Source organism: Ambystoma mexicanum, chromosome 6p, assembly GCF_040938575.1.
Source record: "Ambystoma mexicanum isolate Mex_15411 chromosome 6p, UKY_AmexF1_1, whole genome shotgun sequence".
Lineage (NCBI taxonomy): Eukaryota > Metazoa > Chordata > Amphibia > Caudata > Ambystomatidae > Ambystoma > Ambystoma mexicanum.
Window position 1 is genome coordinate 1356457922 of NC_090935.1, and position 22098 is coordinate 1356480019.

A 22098-nucleotide genomic window follows, 5' to 3' on the forward strand; every position below is an offset into this window, starting at 1 on the left:
CCCTCTCCTCTAGTGTCCTCCAATACTATCTGATCTGAATAGGCCTTCTCTCATCCTCCATGTCCGTGCATATGTCCACTGGTTCTAGTGAAGGCACTTTCTTGTTCCCTTCATGAGCTCTAGACAAACATCCTCTAGAATTTGCCAGTGCTGTCTCTTCTCTCCTGCACCCTGGGAGATCCCTGAGTCTATTGACATAAGTGTTATGCATAGTACACCTGTCGGTTGTCTGCTGTGCTTGTTCCTCTAGGTTGGACCCTACTCCTCCCGAATCCATGGGGCCTACACTCCCATGTTGCTCCCCCCCTGTCCTTGTGAGGTAGAGTCTGCTGTGCCCCTCCAGCTTGTCACTGCTATGTCTATCGTCATTGTCAGATCCTACATCGATGTTACTACAGAAGTCATCAGAGAAATCTAATCTCCTTGATGTCAAATCAGCTTCAGGGTTTAACTCAAGATCAATGTCCACCAGATTATTCTTGTCTCCCTTCCCTAACCCCTACTGAGCCTCTTTCATGTCCGTCTGAGCTGTCTGGTTCTGCTCGCTTCTCCTGCTCCCGCCTTTTCCTTTCCCATTCCAGTGTAACTCACTCACTGACTGCTTTTGTGCCCGCTCCCTTGCCAGCCTGTTTAGTTGCAACTTTCTCTGTTCCCTTTCTGCTAACTTGCGTTTTTCTTGCTCTGCTATCCCTCTCCTCCTCTCTGCCTCCTCTAGTTCCCTTTCCTACATTTCTATCATCTCCCTCTGTACCCTCTTTCTTTCCTTCTGTTCCCTTTCCACCCTTTCTTCACACTCCCTTTGTATGAGTTCCTTCTCATCCTTCCTTCTCCGTTCCCTGTCTCCTCTTTCCAGTTCTTCCTCTCTCCTCCTGTCCCTCTCCTCATGCTGCAATTTAATTTCCCTATCCTTCTCTCTTCTTTCCTCCTCCTGCATTTGTTCTGCCCAGTCAAGCATTTTGCACTCCTTGTCCCAACTCTCTATTGCTGTGGTCGCTCCTTCTGCCTCCCCCATTGTCTTCCCCTTAAGCTTCAAGAGGATCTGTGCTGCTATCCATTCCTCTGTACCTATGCCTTCAAACTCTGCCTTCAGGCTTGGCAGCCCTTCGTCACTCGCTCCTGACCTGCTAGCAAGCTGCTCTGCACCCTTCTGTTTGTCCTCTTTGGTGTATGGTGGTGGCTTGTATGTGGGGTTTGAATATCCTTCTGCTTCTCTGAGTTCCCTTTTGGGGTACATTCGCTCATCATCTGTGTCATCAGATATTACAATTGTGGGGTCAGGGGGAGGTGCGGAAGGGTGAGACCCCTCTTCCTTCACCTCGTGCTGGTTCAGCATCCGCAGACACCTCACCACTTCCCTTTCCCCCTCCTGAAACATTCGCCACAACTCAAATATAGCCAGGCATTTGTTCAGTTTCTTTCCCTTGTAAGTGCTCTGTATGTGTGTCAGTAATGATTGCTGCACGTCTCTGCAGAAGCTGCCGCAGGGCGGCCATGGTTTTATTAATCTGTCTTCAGTACTTTTGGACCATTCTACACTGTACTTGGCTAACTTATCCTTGTATGGTGGCAGAGTTTTGCATAGCTGTTGAAGGGGGGTCATTCCCTCACTATTCCCTAAATACATTATATACCACTGTTACCTGACCTCAAATTGAGGATTTCGATAATCCGCTGTTCAGGAAACAAAAATTAGAAGGTAAATTTAGCACCTTTCAATTTCTACGAGCCTTCTTGGATCTGCACCTTAGCCAGTGTGCTCCACACTGCCTTCTCCGGCACTCCACCACAATCTTGCGTATGCGCCTTCAGCGCCCTGCCACTCGTTCACCTCATCTACCAATCCCAAGTCCACAACAGTAACTCCTCACCATCAAACTCTCCATCCTATGCACAGCCCTAAAGGTGATGTCACCAAACTAAAATCACAGACAGATAGATTGACAATTTGCGCATACACAGAACAATGACCCGTTGCTCTCAATCCCACACAAAACCCCACAAAAAATCCCCGAAACCCCACAGCTGTCTTCCCGCCTCTCCAGGGCAGAGTATACTTCTATTCTCCAGCATGGGGTCTGGCATGGATTCACATGCTCATGAATATTCCCCGTCGTCAGGCCGGGAATCCTCGGTAAAGAAAAAATCAGTATCAGTTTTGTTTCTGATCTGTCTTTCTTAGTAGTAAACCAATCACTGACCTCTGGGTCATACTGCCCCCAGCCAATGACTGCCCTCTACCTAAGCCCCTCCCCTGGCAGCCATCCTCAGATCTTTACCGCACGTTCAAGTGTTGGGAGTCCTCGTGTGTTATCTCTCGAGCTTTTACTGCGTTTTCTGGCTTTTTCAGGACATTTTTCTCATTTTTTCGGTTAATCGAGCCTCGAGCTCCACCGTTTCTACTTCCGATAACGGGGACCCGTTTCGGAATTCTTCTACGCCCCTCAAGGGTGAAGTTTTCGTCGAGTTACGCTTCTTGGAGGATTCCATAAGATCTGTGGCCTACCTCAAAGGACATGGCCCAGGACAAGGGAAACTCGACGCCCGGATCCAAGCTGTTCAGGAGCTGCCCAGGATGCGGATTGCAAAATGTTTTCAAGGAGGACGAGCACTCGAGATGTCTCTACTGCCTTCATGAGGACAAGACGCACGTGGAGAAGGACTGTGCGTTCTGCAAGAACCTTTCGGAACAGACCAAGCAAGATCGTCGTTCCCTCCTCGCCGCCTGGCTGGAGAAGGGCACAGCAGGTGAGAAGGCGACGAAAAAGTCTGAGCGGTCTTATAAGTCCAGAGAGGGCGCCCCGGCGATGGGGGCCCAACAGAAGGCCAAGCACCGCGAGTCCGCGGGCACCCGGAGCGCCGAAAGGTTGGGGTCCTCGGCTGCCAGGCAGGGCGCGTCTTCCCCGGCACAATCAACCACGAGCCAGCGCTCTGGTTCGGGGAAGAGGAAGTCAGAGAACCCGGGTAAGCTTCTGGAGAGGCTCCGGTCGATCTTGAAGGGAGCCTAGGGGGAGCGAGGCGATGTCCCTCCCCCCAAAGTGAAAGCCCAGGACGTACCTAAGGTGGTGAGGGCCTTGATCCACCCGGCAAAGGACTCTATCGAGGTTGTCGCAGTGGCCCTGGCGAACCGGCAGAGGCTATGCCAGTGGAGGCGGCCTCGGGGCCCAGAGTTTCCCTGCCTCCGCAGAGGGAATCCTCTTTCCAGACCATCGTTAAGACCCCCGTGAAGACCCCGGCGGAAAAAGAGGGGGGGCCGGTGGCCATTACGGACTCGGATTCAGCCTCTGAGGAGGATCCGGTGGAAGCCGTGAAAGGCCTCAACGAGAGGTTCATAGGCCTCAATGAGAGGTTCGAGAAGGTTCGATCCCAGGGGACGGTTCCCGCTGATGTGATCGAAGATAGCGACGACGAGGGCCCAGTGGAGCAGCCATCCCATCCGTCGCAGCCATTACCCGAGCCCCAGGATAGCTTGGCGGCCATTTTGTTGACAATCCAATCCTTATGTACTGAGATAAGGATGAGGTTACCATGGACCCCGACGGAGGATCCAGAACCAGGCCCGTCGGAAAGCCCTCGGAACAAGCGGAGGAGAGTCCACCCCGCTCTGCCCTTCGTGCCCACGAGGCCTGTGGACCCCTCATCCCCCTCGGCGGATCCTTGGGAGGATACAGCGACAGATACGGGGACGGACGACGATGGCGGCGATGACACAACGGACATCCCATCATCACCCCCTCCTCGGGCCTCTCCGCCCGACGAAATTGGCTCTTTTCACGCCATGATAGCCAGGGCATCCGAGCTCTTCCAGCTCTGCCCTGATGAACAGAAAAAGGAAGATTTTCTTTACCAATGTCGAGAGGCCAAGAGAAAGACGGTCCTCACGGTGCCGTTGCTCGACGACATCTGGGACGAGGGGCTGGCTATCCTCAAGAACCCTTCCACGACACCCGCCAAGAGGGACAGGTATGAGAAGAAGTACCGGGTCCCTGATGCCACCCCCTTGTGCCTCAGGGCCCAGCCCACGCCGGACTCTGTCGTCTCGGCAGCGGCCAAGAAGAAAGCAGCGGGTGCGGCGGCTTCAACTTCCACTTCCCCGCCGGACAGCGAGGGCAAGAAGTTGGACTCCATTGGACGACGAGTCATCTTGTCGGTGGTGACGACGATTAAGGCGGCCAATGCCTTAGCGATTGTGGCCCGTTACGACAGGGAGCTTTGGTTCAAGATAGCTCCTCTGCTAGACGTCCTACCGGACGACAAGAGGGCGGAGGCCCTACAGATTCTGCAGGAAGGAGAGGTGGCATTGGATCACGCCATAACGGTGGCAGTGGACATTGCCGATACCGGATTTCACCAACTGGGCAACGGGGTTTGCCTCCGACAACGAGGATGGCTCAAGGCGACAGACTTTCGCCAGGACGTCCAGACCAGAGTGTTGGACATGCCGTTCGACGGCAACAACCTGTTTGGAAAGACGGTGGATGAGTCCCTCCAGGCCATCAAGACAGACACGGAAACAGTCTGTGCCCTAGGAGTCCTTCAGCAACGGCGGCCCTTTCGGAACTCTGGAGGCAGACAGGGAGCCTCCAAGGGATCCAGCGGCGGCTCTTCTACTTACCGCCAGGCGGCCCGCTCCTCGTCCCAGGAGGCCTACAGAGGCTGCGGCAAGCAAGGAGGGTCTCGCCGCCGTCGGCAAGGAGGCCAAGGCGGCAAGGCCTCTTCCAAACAGGACTAAACCGGCCGTAGCGTCGGGCCCCCACCGAAGCACCCCAGTGGGAGGCCAGCTGACGAAGTTCATCAGCGTGTGGGAGTCCATCTCCACCGACTGTTGGGTGCTGGACACACTGGCCCGCGGACACTCGCTGGAAGAGGCTCCAGGGCTCTGGAGTATACTCAAGATGCTTCCCCGTCAGAAAGAAGACAGGCGGTTGGCGCCCCATCCTGGACCTGCGTCGGTTGAACAGGTACATCAAGGCACAGAAATTCAGGATGGTCACCCTCCAGCATGTGCTGGGACAGCTGGAGGAGGGCGACTTCCTATCGTCACTGGACCTGGAGGATGCTTACTTCCACATCCCCATTCTAAAAGGACACAGAAAGTTCCTCAGATTCGTTGTCCAGGGGCGTCACTACCAATTCAGAGCCCTGCCGTTCGGATTAAAGTCGGCATCCAGAGTGTTCACCAAGTGCCTCGCACCTGTGGCAGCGCCGCTGCACCTGCAAGGGATCCACGTCTACCCCTACCTGGACGACTGGCTAATCCGTGCAAGGTCAAGAGAACTCGCCGTCGAACACACAGCGAGGACTGTCCGCCTGCTCACGGAGCTGGGATTTGCCATCAACTACCCCAAATCCCATCTGGTCCCGTCGCAGGTGGCACTGTTTCTGGGAGCGAAGCTCGATACAGCGAAGCGGCTGGCATCCCCGTCGGAAGAAAGGACGAAGGCCATTTTGGGCGAGGTGCAGCGCCTTTTAGCCACGGATGTGGCCAGAGTGAGGTTCATCAAGTCCCTCCTCGGGATGATGTCCTCATGCATCTACCTTGTGCCCCTTTGCAGACTTCGGATGCGTCTGCTACAAGAGTTCCTCAATGCCCGCTGGATTCAAGCAGCGGGCAGCTTCGAAGACAGGATCCCGCTCGACGAGGAGTTCCGTCGGGCGATTCTATGGTGGGGTGCCCGGGCGCACCTCGCGGCAGGCATGGACTGTTAGGCCCCGGCGTATCAGGAGACGGTAATGACGGACGTCTCTCTGGAGGGATGGGGGGCCCACACGGGAGATCTCCACGCAAGAGGCCTCTGGCTCCCGGAGAAGAGGTCTCTTCACATCAACATCCTGGAGCTACGAGCCGTGTTCTGGGCGCTCAAATCGTTCCTTTCGTCCCTCAAGGACAAAGTGGTGAGGATCTTCACCGACAACACCACCACGATGTTCTACATCCGGAAACAGGGAGGCACCAGATCCCCAGCCCTATCCAAGGAGGCCCAGGATCTGTGGCACTGGGCCGTCGCCCAGGGGATGTTTCTGGTTCCCTTCCACCTGGCAGGAATAAAAAACACCATCGCCGACTCACTCAGCAGGGAGCTGCGCTCGTGCCATGAGTGGGAACTACGCCAGGACCAGGTGGATCGGCTCTTTCAACGGTGGGGCAAACCCCAGATCGACCTGTTCGCGACGGCGACGAACTCCAAGTGCCAGAGGTTAGCCAGCAGGTTCGCACAACCGAGGAGCATGGGCGATGCCTTCTCGTTCCCTTGGGATGGCCTGTTCCTGTACACGTTCCCTCCGTTGCCGTTGCTGCTCCGTCTCATCAACCAGCTCAAGAGGTCCAGGTGCAGGATGATCCTCGTCGCACCGGCGTGGCTGAGACAGATCTGGTTCCCGTACCTTCTGGACTTGTCAGCGTCCCCACCTATCAAGCTGACGACGAACGCAGATCTTCTCTCCAGAGAAGGAGGTGCCATTCTCCATCATGACCCGGAGTCGCTGAACTTGCAGGCTCGGCTCCTGCAGCATTAGAGTTTGGAGGATACGATATCCCGGCTGACTGCAGAGAGGTTCTTGCAAAAGCCAGGGCGTCCTCAACTCTCAAATGCTATGGACATAAATGGAAGAGGTTCTCTGTCTGGTGCCGTGCACAGAAGATTAACCCTCTACGGATTACGGCCCCTCAAGTATTGCCGTACCTACTGTCGCTGGCCAAAGCTGGACTGGCTCACGCCTCCATCAAGATACATCTGGCTGCCATTTCCCGATACACCAGAACTACAGGATGGGCGTCCTTGTGGTCTCATCGCCTGGTGAAGGAATTTATGAAGGGACTATTCCGATCGTTCCTGCCGGTGAAGGCCCCTGCCCCGGCGTGGGAGCTCAACGTGGTGCTGACCAGGCTCATGGGGCCCCATTCGAGCCTATGCATTCGGCGCCGTTGAAGTTCCTGTCGTGGAAGACAGCATTCCTTGTGGCCATCACCTCCGCACGACAAGTGGGAGAGATCCAGGCCCTATCTTGCAAGCCTCCTACTTGACTTTTCACGACACAAGGGTGGTGCTGAGGACGCACCCCTCCTTTATGCCCAAGGTGCCGTCGGACTTCCACCTCAACGAGCCCTTGGTGTTACCAGTTTTCTTCCCGTTGCCTTCGTCTCCGGCTGAGAGGACTTTGCACTCGCTGGATGTGGCTAGAGCGCTGAAGTTCTACGTGGACCGCACAAAGAGTTTTCGGAAGACATCACAGCTGTTTGTGAACTTTGGACCTGTGAATCAAGTGAAGGCTCTCTCGAAGGCTTCCATTTCCAGATGGCTCTCCGACTGCATCATGCACTGTCACCGGTTGGCAAACCAACCGCTGCCCGGCCGTCCGAGAGTCCATTCAACCAGAGCCATTGCTGCTACCACGGCGTTCCTGTTTGGTGTGCCCCTGCTGGACATCTGCAGGGCTGCTACGTGGAGGTCGACGCACACCTTCACAAGATTCTACTGCGTCGATCGGGACTCCATGGAGGAGTCCAGGGTCAGCCAAGCAGTGCTGCGCAACCTGTTCACTTAAGGTGAACCTGGTGAGGAGGTAAGCGATGCTTAATGTTGAGTTGTTGTATTGCTTAATGTTGAGCCTGTTGCCACCTCCCGTGGTTGTGCATGTGAATACTGCTATGTATTCTTATATTCATGAGCATGTGAATCCATGCCAGACCCCATGCTGGAGAAGGAACAAGTTACTTACCTGTAACTGTTGTTCTCTAGCATGGGTCTGGCATGGATTCACATGCGAACCCTCCCTCCTTCCCCTCTGCGGCTCTTCACTTGGTCATACTGCCACTTTACGTGCTACCAAATCTGAGGATGGCTGCCAGGGGAGGGGCTTAGGTAGAGGGCAGTCATTGGCTGGGGGCAGTATGACCCAGAGATCAGTGATTGGTTACTACTAAGAAAGACAGATCAGAAACGAAACGGATACTGATTTTTTCTTTACCGAGGATTCCCGGCCTGACGACGGGGAATATTCATGAGCATGTGAATCCATGCCAGACGCATGCTGGAGAACAAGAGTTACAGGTAAGTAACTTGTTCCTTCTCTTGTGATTAACTGCACCCGTTGCGTCGCCTAATGTGTGAAACGCCTCTCTCTAGGAGACTTAACCAGCTAAACACCTTCCGCAATCTAGGATAGATCCAGCTAACCATCCATCACGGTAATACCATCATCCATGACCCGAGCTACAACACCCAACTCACAGGAATACCTCTTCTTATTTACAAGTTTTAACCATCCAAGCCTTCTAAACCTGAATGTGGCCTAACACAGAAAACAGGACTTCTACCTCCGCTCCAGTCCCTAATCACACAAACCCACTTCACAATTCTACAGCACGCTGATGGACAATACTGTACTACTACTTAACATTTGCCCACTGTTACCCCCACACAATTCCATACCATCCCTCATACCCACAGTTGCTGGTTGTTTGGACCTATACTCATGTTCCTATGTTGCCTGGTACTTGCTCGGCTCCCGGATCCCCCCGTCAAAGTGCTCGCCTTCCCTCTTGGTCTGCAAGGACCCTTCATCTGCTCTCGAGCGGGATAGTTCCAAGTGGCTCCAATGCTTTTATCCGCTTAACATGTGTTTTGGTGTTCTTGAGGTGCATGCAACGGGTCCCACAGCTTCTCTGGTCGGTGGCGAAGGGGCTGGTTTAGTGCAGAGTTTACACAGGCAGTCCCCGCATTCTCCACCAACTTGTTGGGTTGGAGGGAACTCCCAGGTAGAGTGGGGCTACTAGGCGTCCCTTGGAACCAAAACTCATGGAAGACCCAACATCCCCCCTTTGCCAAAAGGAATGCAGGTCCAAACAAACAGCAAGTCAAACTGTGGTTTATTATGGCCAGAAATCCACAGGGATCTGTGCAGGGAAGAAAAGTCCAAGCACCCTCTCAGAGAGACTGGTTTGGGGGGCAGTTTTGTAACACACCAGTACCATGCTGAGATCACAGCTTAGGCCAGTTTCCAGAAACCTCTCTCATTCTGGGATTGGGTGTGGAGTGATAGGCCACATAAAGCTCCCTTATAGACGTTATTTTCATTGGTCCTACTGTGTCAGAGGCTGGCCTAGCTTGTCCCCAATTATCTAACTTCTACAAATTAATGTTACAGTGTGAGACTCTTCCCATTGGTTCAGTGCCCATAGCTCCCCACTCCCAGAGTCCTGAATGGTGATTGGTTAGAGCCGATGCCCCCCAGGCCTGGGATAGAATGTCTTCTCACGTAAAATGTGTACCTTTTCAAGGTAAAAGAAAAACTGGTACTTCTGCATCATAATATTGTGTGTGAAACCACCAATGCGCCTGAGTGCCCCATTCCCACTATCCAACATGGAGGCTCTTGTGTTACATTTTTGCGAGATTGTTCTTTGTTCCCAGCGGCAGGTCTTGGCTTTCTGTCAGTTCTGTTGAACCATGTGTTCCCCGGTGCTGTGGGGCTTTACAACTCTGAATTAGTCCTATTTTATGAAGAATTAATAATGCTGTCTGTGCCAGGGTTTACTGTTGTTCAAAGTGGAGAATGTTATCTTCAGCACAAGTCCTTGGCTGAGAGCCTGGATTTCAAGGTGCACTCACTTTGTTTGCGCGGATCCCAGCACCACTTGACTTAACTGAGAGCTGGCTGTGATTTCTTGAAACCAGAGCATGGCTTCCACATTGTGCTATTTCATAGTGCATGGATTAGTCAGTTATAGCTCTTCTGCATGGCCATAGGGTTATTTGCATGTCGCATCTGCAAGCTTTTAAAATAGGATTTCCTGCATCTTGCGGTTTCTGCACTGATTCAGTCAAGCTAATTAATCAAAATAATAAAGCAATGGCAGAGTGTAAATGTATCTGTCCTCTAATCTCATAGAACTGACGCACTTGTTCTTCATGTATGTGGGTGTATGATTGTGTCCCGATGTGCTGTTGGCACGTGTTCTTCAATTCACTTCTAACGCTGCTATGTCATGGGGTCTCTAATGACATTAGGCACGTCTACATGGCGCTTTAATAAAGACTGTCAATTGAGGTATCGTTGACAGCATCCAGAGACTCTTCATCTACTCTGGGCAAGGTTTGTGTCACTTTTGGACTGAAGGGTCGGCGGAGTGGGTATCTCTCAGCTTATTTGTCACTCATGGGCGCACGTGGGACTGGTGAAGAATGGTGAGTGCGCTCATTATTCTTTCTGCTCTTTTTCCTGTTCATGCATCTGGGCGAAGGGGGAGCAGGGTAAATTCCGGCCCCCCCTCTTCAGACTCATATCATCTCCATGTGCTTAATGGAATGTACGTAGAGGGTAGATGTGACAACATGGTGTGTGCCATTTTAAGTCTTCTAATTCCTGTTATTAATGAAATTGTCATATTGCTCCTGATTGCAGCTTTCACCGCAAGAAGACAAATAATTCCCACAAATGAACCAGTTCCAATGTACGCAAATGTTCCATGCATTACCAAATTAAGTGTTATTGCACATGTGCAGTGTGCATATGTGCAGGTATACTGTATACCACAATGCATGAAAATTGATGTAGAGCAACATATTTTGCCTAGAAAATGTTGGCAACTACATTTACCCAAAAATATATGTGCCCATCTTCCAAGAAGAGGATATGACAAAATGCCCCCATCTGAGGGAGGGCAAGAAACCCTGGGATTTTTTTTGATTTTTGATTAAATGAAATGATGTGGGTTATTCTGTTTCTGTCTGAAATGGAGGTCAGCTAATCATACCCCCTCCCCTTTCATAAATGCTCCATGTCAAAATTATAATGCAACCATGTGGCTCTGTGTTGAGATAGTTTCCTAACACACTTTCACCCTGTCCTGTGCAGCAGCACGGGGCAGGATCAAATGTTGCATGTGCCTTCCTAATAGTATCTGGAACACACAGTCTGCACCTGCCATGGCCACACTAGTACCAAAACGAACGCAGTACACACTCACTGGGCGAATTAACGCTGGACCCCTAATTAGTGGGCATGTAAGGTTAACATGTTCTTAAGGGGAAGAACCTTGTAAGTTACAAGGATAAGCATCCCTGAGAACACCCTTGGAAAAAGTCACTGGCAAGCCACAAGACCTTGCGAGAATGAACTCTCTCAAAATATCATGAGATTTCAAGATCCTGCAAGATTTGGAGCTTATTACGGCTCATCCTATTAACGGTGTGTGCCAGTCTTTCCGAGAGACCTACCTGGACGGTTCCATTCTTTGCTCTTCACTGCATCCAGTGATTCCAGACTCCATCGCGCTTGCATGTACGCAGCACCCCACAGAGTGGAAGAGAAATTACACAACATAATAGGTTGGCTTAAACAGGATTGTTTTCTATATTACTTCAGCAGGATTTTGCATTGACTCACCTGTTATCAGTTGGGCATCACTCCTTGCACTCAACTTCACAAGAGACAGACACAAAATTACTACAGGAAAAAGATTTGAACAGCACTACAACTGAAGCATCGGAAGGAAATGGGAAACCAAAGAAGAGTCACATTAGACGGAATCAAAAAGGCAACCTGGGAAAAAGCAACCAACACAAGGACCTATTCTAAACCCTGTTGAGCGAGTCAACTGCTGTTATATTCTTCATTGCTTCTTCAGAGCCACAGGCAAAGGAACTGATCATTATGGGACAATAACTCAGCTGTTGCTGGTCAAGGCGGAATACGACTATTCATAGACCAAGCAGGTACAGGGAGTTTTCTTAGCGGGTGGGTAAGGGAACAGAGGGAGAGCCTCAGAGTGGAGTATTAAGGGTTTTCATACTTTCTACAGGTAGCAGGGGACATGAATCCACACTCACAACATCACAACCTCAAGACATCATATCTCTTCACACAAGTCCTGAAAAACAATCAGCTCCCACCCTTCTTTGTACAGCCTTGTGGCTGTTGCCAATCCAGCAGGGAGGACATTCTTGAGGTAGGATGGGTGTAGGCAGCAGGTAATAGTCTTTGATGTCCCTAGAAGCCAATTGCCAGGTAGGTCATTATAGCACCTCTTATACAGATTATAATAATTGTACAACCTAACAAGCCTGGTGGTTGCTAGGATCACACAATCATACAGCCACAGCAATATGATTTGATACTAATGTCTGCTTTGTGAGCATTGCCCAGCTATGAAAGGTCAATGTGTTTCACTGTCTCCACAAATGTCACGTGGAATAATGGCCAGGACGCTGCTTCTTTTATCCTCCTGCAGGAAGGTTAACACTTTCCTCCAGGGTACAGTACCCTCACCAGGAGTTCTCCTGGGAGGCAGTGCTTCAAAGGCAGCACTAACATAGCAAAGCTCCACTCACACCAGGGTGTAGATCACTGGAATCTGCTAGAAGTCAGCAGACATGGGAAGTGGGTCAGAGTTAGAGTAGCCAGAGGAGGTAATGTGGCTAAGAGAGGGGTTTCACCATCTTGGTTTTGGTTAGAGCTCTTGTAGAGATGGATTTCTAGAATATGGGCTGTTGGACAGATTATAGGAGTTCACCCTAGTTATAGTGAACATAGTAACTCAAAGAGGTTAGTCAAAACCCAATCAGGTTAGCAGAGGAGAGCAGTGAAGGGTTTTCTCGGGAGAGTTTGAGTGGGTTCAGGGGTCCGCAATGATGAGCACACACAGTGAAGCGCCCAATAATTCAATTTAGACAGGTAAGTACAAAATTACTATATTTATTCTAGGCCCAAAACACACATTAGGAACTGAAACAAGCAGGTGATAATATTGCAAAACCCTAAATTATAAACATATACATAGTCTGCATTGGTTCTTAGAAATGCATTCAATAACAATCAACAAAAGAAGGTAAGTTACTGATGCATTAAGATGGAATCAAGTCACAAGAAATGTGCCCTACATTCAGAAGTCCAGTCTCCATGAAGAGTGGGGGCCTTGTGCCCAAAAGTCGCAATGCTTCTCCCCAGAAATGTGTCTGATGTAGATAAAGTTCTTGTGTTAGTGAGAAGTTCAAGAGAAGATAGTCAACAAAAATTACTGGTAGGTAAAAATATGTTTCTATTTTTCAAGTACAACTGCTTCAGATGCAGTGATCAGAAAGCAGTGGAATGGAATACTTAATGTTTATTCTAAGGAGAACAGGGTGGGGGGGAACAAATGCTATGTGTTTCCTTACCTCCCTGACTCAGATTTTCCCAGAGGCCCGGATGGGGCGACTGGGGGTTGCTGGAAGTAGGTTTTCCCACAGCTGGTTCCAGTGAGAGGTGCCTAGGAGCTGGGGGTGCAAGGATTCTTCTGCTCGGTTCGAGGAGCAGAGTGCAACCCTTGACGATGAAGAAATGCAAAAGGCTCCAATGCAGACCTCTTGAGGACACTACAGCAGATGGGGAAAGGTGAGTTCTAGCGATGGTCACTGCACACAGGCAATGGCATGCGTCCTTCCAGTCGCTGTCGAACAAGACCTTCCATAGCATGATCTTTGAAGCTGGCAGGCTAAAATTCAGCAGGAAGGCGACTTACACCACAAGCCTGTGACTACTGAAGTTCTGGCAACAAATGCAGTACAGCAATGGTTTTAGCGAGGTAGCCCACTGGACAGCTGGCCAGTCCACTGCATGGTCCAGAGACACTTGCCAGGCTCAGGATGGCTGGATCCTCGGGAACGTGTCAAGACTGGTTGGTCCTACCAGTCCTAGGGTCGAAGCATCACACAGGGCCTTCACAGATTAGGTAGTCCAGCAGGGCTTCACCGGCCCAAGCAAGGGAAGGGGTGCTGTGCCTCTTTGAGAGTCGTCCACAGATCTTCAGTCAGCTGCTCTTCTACACAGGATACTTAGCTCCAACACTGTCTGAAGATATGGCTTTAGGAGTCCTCTTCTTATCCAAGATGCTGCCTGGAAGCACGTCCAAACCCACCAATGGTAGGGATCTGCACCATTCAAACAGCCAGCAGTGGGCCAATCAGGGTCCACTGTGGGTTTCACTCATGCAACACACATAGACTTTCAGCCACCATGGATGTGGAGTGGGACCAGACAGTACCAACCCCTTCCTGGGTCACAGACACACAAATGCATCACTAGCCCAAGAAAGCAGCAGCTTTCCTGGGCAAGTGCATCACCTTAAATGGGATTTCCTGACCTGCAAGGCAGGAAGAAAGCCAAACAACAATATGGCCAAAGAACAAGCTAGAATTCTGTGGCAAGGCCATTTTAGAGCACTAAACGAGAATGTGCACACTAGAAATAATGCAAAAATGTTACAAATATGTTTGCTGCCACCAGCTTGTCTTTAGGCACATATAAAACTAACCACCAATCCAAAGTGTAAAAGACTAAGGTGATACAAACATATCCCCAATGCACTGCATTGTAAGATGCTTTGTATACTGTTAACAAGTTACCAAAAAGGTCAAAGGTGAAAAGACAAAAGGGAAACATATTTTCCCAGTATTGATAGTCTGAAGGACTGATCAGTTTCCCCATAACAAAATGAGCAAAAGGCCAGGGGAGTGAAGCTAAAGACTTCACTTCTGTGTAAAAAGTCAGAACAGGTTAAAAAACAAAAGCAACAACAGACAAAAATCTGAAATCCTGATTCTAGCCGAGAATAGTACACAAATCCAATCAGTAGCATCGGCTTTACAATTGAAGGTAGCGAAAAGTGGGGTCAAATATTTGGGGATTACCCTGACAGGAAGGATAGAAGATCTATATGCTCAAAAAATATCCCCAACTGCTAGATAAAATCAAACGGGATTTAACGAGATGGAACCCGTTATCGATATCATGGTGGGGCCGGATAACGGCAGTAAAGATGACCATCCTACCTAAACTCATGTATCTGTTCCAGGCTCTGCCAATTGAGTCCCACCCTCCTTTTGTAAATCCCTAACAGAAAGTAATAACAGCGTACATATGGCAGCGAAAAACCCTAAGAGTAGCAAGGCCGGTTCTGTTAGCATCTTGAAAAGTTAGAGGCAGCGCACTCCCACATTTCAGGAAATAATATGAAGCCGCCCAATTATGGGTGCTGAAAAAATGGATACCGGATAGGCCACAGAAAATTTGGGCAGCACAAGACAGAGCAGTAGTGACAACACCCACCCAACACCTCCTTTGGTTAGGGAACCAATATAGACACCCTAACGTACAAATCAGTGAAATTATGAAAGTGTCGTTAAGTATCTGGGATAAAGCCACACAGAAAGAAACACTAACCAAAGATCCAGCCCCCTTTATGCCCCTATTTCAAAATCCGGAATTCCTGCCGGTAATGGAGAAAGGTATAAATACAAACAATAGGTGTGCCCCAGTGTGCATGCGTGGGCAGGGGCAGTATAAACATTCAAAACAAAGAACCTAAGAAAGGAACCCAAGCCAATGACAGTCCTAAATTCTGTCAATAATTTCGGTTAAATCTCCATATTATTATAAGGTGTGTGCTTTCAAAGACAGTGACAGGAACAACTAAACCAAAGGAAAATCCTAGGAGTACATGAAAATAAATGTATTATACAAAAAAACATATTTTTTGAAAGAATTTCAGAATGCTTTTTACACAGGTTTAAAAGACATAGCAAAAAAATGAAACAGAAACATAAAGCATAACATTCATCATGTGTACATTATAATTACGTCAGAGAAATGAACTAGGATATTATGCAAAAAAACAATTAATGAAAGAACAGGAGCCCACCAGGAAAGCAATTGTACCTGTGTGCTGAATATCACCAGGGTGTGTAAAAAAATTACCCTGGTTTAGACAGAGTGAAATTATTCACAATCAACTTATGTCATATGGTTATTTTGCCATATAATTAACTGCAGTTAATTATATCCTTTGGTTTTGTTGTTCCTGTGACTTTCTTTGAAAGCACACACCTTATAATAATATGGAGATTTACCCGAAATTATTGACAGAATTTAGGACCGTCATCGGCGTGGGTTCCTTTCTTAGGTTCTTTGTTTTGAATGGTAATGGAGAAAGGCACATTCCAGAAGTGGGAAGATGCGGGATGTAAGATGGTTGGGGACATGTATCAGGTGGAACAGTGGAGGTGCATAGAACTATGGAGGGAAAGTTGCTAAAAGAGAAATCTTTAATAACACTTCACTACAACTTCCTGCCCCCATCCCATTTTCTGAAGGACAAGGCACTCTGGGTATGATGTCAGAAGTAAAGGGGTACTTGTTACAACAGCCTGGATTGGACACTTTAAATCAGGCTTGCTTTGGACCAATCCCCTGTGGCATTATGAATTTGTAAGGAAAGGGGAAACCTTCATCTTTGGACTCTCAAGAAAAGAAGGACTACTGGACCTCTGTTGGGAGTACAGTCTGCTCCAAAGCGGTCTATCGTAAAGATGCAGGCAGAAAGCATCCAAGGCAGAGGAGAGCTTGGTCCCCAAACCATGTTTTGTGTGCTAGGATCTATGTGTTTTGTTCCCAAAACGAAATGCTTGAGTTTTGCTTGTTTTTCACTTGCATTTTTATTTACTTATTCACCACTTTTCTTTTTTTTGGGGAACTGACACAGGTTTCCTTTTATACTAGCAGATTAAATCATGTTATTCAAGGTTGTTATATTATATGATGTTCCATGGAGCCTAATGTGCTCCAGGAGCATATTAATCAGCAATTGAAATTAAATTTGAACGTGAAGAATCAGTTAAACTCTAATTTGAGAAAAATTGGAAAGAATATTGATACCTATTGATAACATTGTATATTAAGGAGAGGATTGGTCTATGCGCAGTGGTTGAAGCAATACCTTGTCCGTTGTTATACCACTTGTTAGGCTCATTAGGGACTCTGGGTCTACATTGGCAAAACCCTGCAGCAATGATGTTCTTGGGTTGAACATTTGAGCAATATTTTGTATGGTTGCGCATCAGAATAGCAGTTCCCCAGCCCTCAGTTTTGAGGGGGAAGTTTTTGTCTTTTATGGTTTAAAAATGGCCAAGCTCACCATGGCACCATGGTGATGACCTGGTGCAGTATAACATCTTTGTTGATAGCATAACATAAATGGGAAATAAAAAAATTAATTTTAAAAAAAAGAGTGTTTTGCTCATTTTTCAGGTTGGTGCAAACAAGACACATTTCCATTTCTAACATAAAGTCCCTCCCAAAAGCTGGTATTAAAAGGATTTTCAGGTGTACACCCTGCCCAGGTCACAATTTCTCTTGCCTGAAAGTCCATTTTAGGGGCTCATTCACTTCAGTTTCACACCCATTGCATCCCCTCTGTCTGGCTGAGGGGCCTTCAGTGATGGTCTTTGGGTTCACAGGAGTTCAGGGTTGCTGGCTTGGGACCTGAAAGCTTCACTCTCTTCTCCTCAGTCATGTGAGTTGGCCTTGATGTGGCATAAAGCATTATACGGGGTGTGACATAGTCTCATGGGAACAGTAAAAGGCTAGTAACATAACATGAAAAGGGCGCAAAGTCTGTCATTGCGTACAAAACAACAGACATCTGGGCCACCGCTTTATTAAACTACCCTGTTTGATCACACATCTACTTCCACTTTTCGCATAGTCTAATGAACGCATCCTGCATAGGGAGCTCATGTTTTCTGACTATAGAAGGCTATGTTTAAATATACTTTAATAGTATACTTGCAAGTAAGGCACCACACTGTCTCATCTTGAACTAAAATACAGCGTTGCATGACATGACACTGTTAACAATATCCTATCTGCAAGCAAGATGTCAGGCCTTTTTTAATTTGACCATTCCAATCCTTCACCTTCTATTACCACCAACATTCAACTTTAAACACAGTCTATCCTTGACTATACCACTCTTATCTCAGGTTTGACAGTCACAGAACTACCATGCTGGAGTTTGATCTGGGGTACTCTCCAGCCACTCATGCATCCAACATTAATTTGTGTAGTAAGTTGCAACTCTCCAAATATGCTTTAGAAACACAATCCTATTATCACAATACTTTGGGACATATCCGCCGCCTCCATTTTGCAGAACCATGGTCCACCTAACATGACTGACACGCGCCCATATGATCACATAGCAGTCTGTCCCCCCTAGATCCCTCTGTCCTGGTGTTAGTTGCACCTATTCCCTGCTTTCCCATTCTCTTATCTTCCCCTCACCCACTTTCATTCTTGCAGGAAACTAAGGTCAGGATACCCCTGCTGGGGGCACAGTATGCTACGCCACAGACATGGGTGCCCTGAGCCTATTGCAGTGGTGATTTGGCACAATATAAAAGCATATTAACGTAACATAATGCATTGTTCCCGGCTGAACTTCGTTTCAGTGCTGAATCTGGGATAACTGCATATTTCTGATTCTTTAATTTCAGGTGAATGCATTCCCTCACATTCATCCACGCAAAACAAGAACAACTTGTGGGAGGCTGGCAAGCACTCATCACGTTCGAGTTCTGCGGCTGTGCTTTTGGAAGGAATCCCTCTGCCTCCACCTGAAGAGGCAACACTGGTGCACAGCAGACGGGATGTGCTGCAGGACCTGGACTCTCGGAAGCCCACAAAGACTAGACTTAGGGCAGTTGGCAATGGCAGAATGGTAAGCAAGCTCGGGCTGGCCTATATGGCAAAAGGGCAATGTCCGATTTGCAAACCACAAATGTTAGTGTGTGCCAGTTTGTGGGGTGACAGTGGGCCAGTTTGATAGGTTATTTCACTGTGCATCTAGCAGTTTTTACACTGTTACAGAACAAATATTCGTGAAAATGCACCATTGCAACACATTCGACCAAAGAATTCCCCCAAATACCCAGTCAGTCTCAAAAGCAACAAATTGACATTTGCAACTGTGGGACACTTTTTCATTGGTGCCCCAGCCAATTTGAAGCCACCGTCTAACACCCGACGGTAAGGAATGTTTGTCATTCAGCGGTGGGGTAGTGACTGCACTGGGAGCATCTGTGGGCAAAATCCCTAGAATTTCTACAAAGAGTTGTGTTTTTACACCAGTTTACAATATAAGAAGCTGGAAAGGAGTGTGGATACGGTTGTTTGAGTGGGGAAAGGTGGGCGGGAACACTGCTTGATACTAGTTCTACTTCTAAAACCTCTACTCATTCCTTCATACTTGTGACGTCTTGACAGCAAGAGAGTCTGGACCAGAGTTTGCTGCATAGCAGAATACTTACTTTCCATACACAGCCAGAGTGCACAGGCGGTGGAATATTGTCCTGTTCCACATTGTGTTCGCTGAGACTCTGAGACCAATCCATTTCTAGACAACATTTTTGTGTGGAAACGCTACATCGGCGATGTGTTGATAGTGTGGGAGGGTTCAAAGACTGCAGCTTTCAAATTCATCAATTGGTTTAATGGCTGTAGCCATGCCCTTAAATTCACAAGTACCATTAGCAATAAATCAGTCACCTTTCTTGATATCCAGATATAAGCAAATGCACAAGTCCTCAAAGTTGCACCTTACCTATCCACTTGTGTATAGGCGCGTTACAAATGCCATATCATATCATATATCAAACCCACAACAAATAATTCCTTGTAAAGTTATCACAGTTTTCACCCACGTTGCCTGAAAGACTATTTGCCGTTTGGTCCGTTTTTGCAGCTCCACCGCAACAGTACTGGTAGCCAAACTTACTAATAACATGCCACCTATTTAACTAAAAGGTTGCAAGAGCCTGGCTATCCCAAAAGATTAGTACGAAAGAGTATGAAGAAAGCTGTCAACAACAACCGCAAAGCAATTTAAAAAAACGTAAAAAGCAGTGTTGGTGCTAATGAAAACCGGTTGATTTGTGTCAACACTTACAACAATATGTTCATTTACTTTTATGAGGGGGTATTGACAGGTTGGTGGCAGTGAACCATGTTTTACCTTTTCCCCACCAGGAGCACCTTTACTTCTTATTACGATAATACCCCTGTAAGTACCTTATACTCAAAATGGATGCTCCTCATGGTGCAAGCCCTCTTCTTTGTGCCCTCTTCTTTGTTGGCCAGCTTCCATCCTCTTGTGGTCTGAAATGACCATATAAGGGCATGCACGTGTGCAGTAGTTTAGCTCTGGACTCAAAGTCAGTGCATTGTATGTGTGAACTGCCTGAAACTGGGTTTTGAGACTGTCTTGTAACAATCCACACGTCCGACAGGATACGTCCTGATGCTGGGCAAAATATGAGACTGCCTGCTGCCCATAATTGGACAGTCTCCACCTGTTTAAATCTTTCAGGCTCCTTGCATAGGTGGGGAGTGGCAACTCCAGCCCAAATTCCAGATAAAGCGGGAGGTCATACAGACATTCAAGATCCAAGCATCTGCAGCTGAAGGGTCAACAGGGACCCATCAGACAAATACTCCTGTCACTAGCATTGCACAAGCCAACCACTTCATAGTGCACCACTGCTGTGAAATCAACTGGAAGACCTGAACCAGGGGCCTTTCTCCTCTGGACAGGGGGACCGACCAAGATGAAGGCTGAAGGGGCATCCTTCGCTTTTCCAAGGTCGAGGTTGTCAACAGGTCTTGTTTTGCCCTGCACCTGACTGGAATTGGTTTGCACAGTTGCATGGGCAACTTCCTACATTCACGCTGGTACATTTGCTGGCATTCACAGAGATTGGCTGGGACCTCACAACCCTTGTTCTGACATTGCGCACCACGAGGAAGGGCCAACTGGAACCTTATTTTCTGAACCAGCTGCTTCTGAGGGCCTGCCTTTCCTTTTCTGAGTCACACCTTCTGGTCATGGCTACTGCTCTGTGGGGTCCTCTGTGCTGCTGGTATTGAAATTGAGAAGTCTTCACTCTGCCCTTGGGTCTCTGCCTGAACCTGACCTATCTGTGCTGGCAGTTGCAAACTTGCACCATGTCGGGTCCTACAGCTAAGCCTGCAGTGAAACAAGTGGTCTCCACGATTCCCTGTGCCATAGTTTCTGTGGTTTTGCAAGTCAAGTACCTACCATACTGGGCCAGAGGTGGTGGATCCTGGGTCAGGATTCTTCTCTTCGGTCTCTAAGGCAAGGGGATTGATAGTCCACCGTCTCTCTACATGGCTGGGGGACTAACTGTGAACTTTCTACAGCGACGTTTTACAGAAACCTGCTTGATGAGATTTCATGCCTGAAAGAGACTGAACTCTGAAAAGTGAAGAGGTGCATTTCGAAATCATTGTTCATGTTTGTTAAGGTATACCATTTTAATGATTGTGAAACTACTCTTAAAACGTTCTCACACTTTTGATACCTTTCAGTGTATATGCATTTGTCCAAATGTTTTGAATTCTAAAGTGGTAGCTGTAGATAACCCTTTTTGGTGTTACCAAAGGGTGGATGTACATATGTTTAATAGTAATTTTGCTCACCAATAGTGTGTTCAACTTGATGAGTTATTCTGATTAATAAATATTAGCACTCGGGGTGGGGGGGCGCAGACAATCAGGTTCCGCAGATCACAGGCTGAAACCTGTAATCTCAGCCTGCGTTCCCTCCCTCACTTACCTGATTGTAGAGGCAGACACACCAGTTTCCCTTTTCCGACCGCCATGGTCATAGAAGAGGGGCTCCTTATGGAGCCCAGCCTTCTATTACAATGGAGGCCATTTTGGTTAAGTATTTTCATTCATTCAACAGGACGCAAATGAAAATATGTTTACTGCTTTGGTAACCTGGGGTGCTAATAGCATTTTGCCCCACGTTCCAAGGGCTGGAACTTGGGCTGCCGGTCAGTTATACCCGTTCCAGCGCTATAGTATATTTCTGTACATATCAGTGTGGACCTCTGTTCCTTTACAGACTTTTCTCTTGGTAACTACACTTCACTCCAAGCCTACCTTCTTCTGAGTCTAAGCCTCACTACTCAGTCACTCTACCATTGAGAGTTTGGTCAACGATGTAAGTGTAAACTGGTTTCAACCTGACTTCTCAGAACCTCTCACTAGAGCAGGTTCTGGACCATCAACCAGAATAAATCCTCCCTGGTTCCATCTAAGAGGTTAACTAGTGTACAGGAAGGCGGAGCATCCTCTGACGGGCCCATACATCAGAGCTCACCCTCTAATACCTGTAAGACAAGATAGCTGCACCTTGAGGAGGTTAGGGTGCAGGACTCACTTACTGCGACACACTTCAGTAAGCACAACTCGATAGTTTGG

At 48.2% G+C, this 22098-nt stretch overlaps 1 protein-coding gene across 1 annotated transcript in view; it reads left to right on the plus strand.

Moving 5' to 3' along the window:
- Positions 1-22098, plus strand: part of FREM1 (FRAS1 related extracellular matrix 1) — a 1195879-nt gene that overhangs the window by 1078643 nt on the left and 95138 nt on the right. The window contains exon 31 of the mRNA XM_069626057.1: positions 18309-18532. Within this exon, the coding sequence (XP_069482158.1) occupies positions 18309-18532 (224 nt within the window). The remainder of the gene's footprint in view (positions 1-18308; positions 18533-22098) is intronic.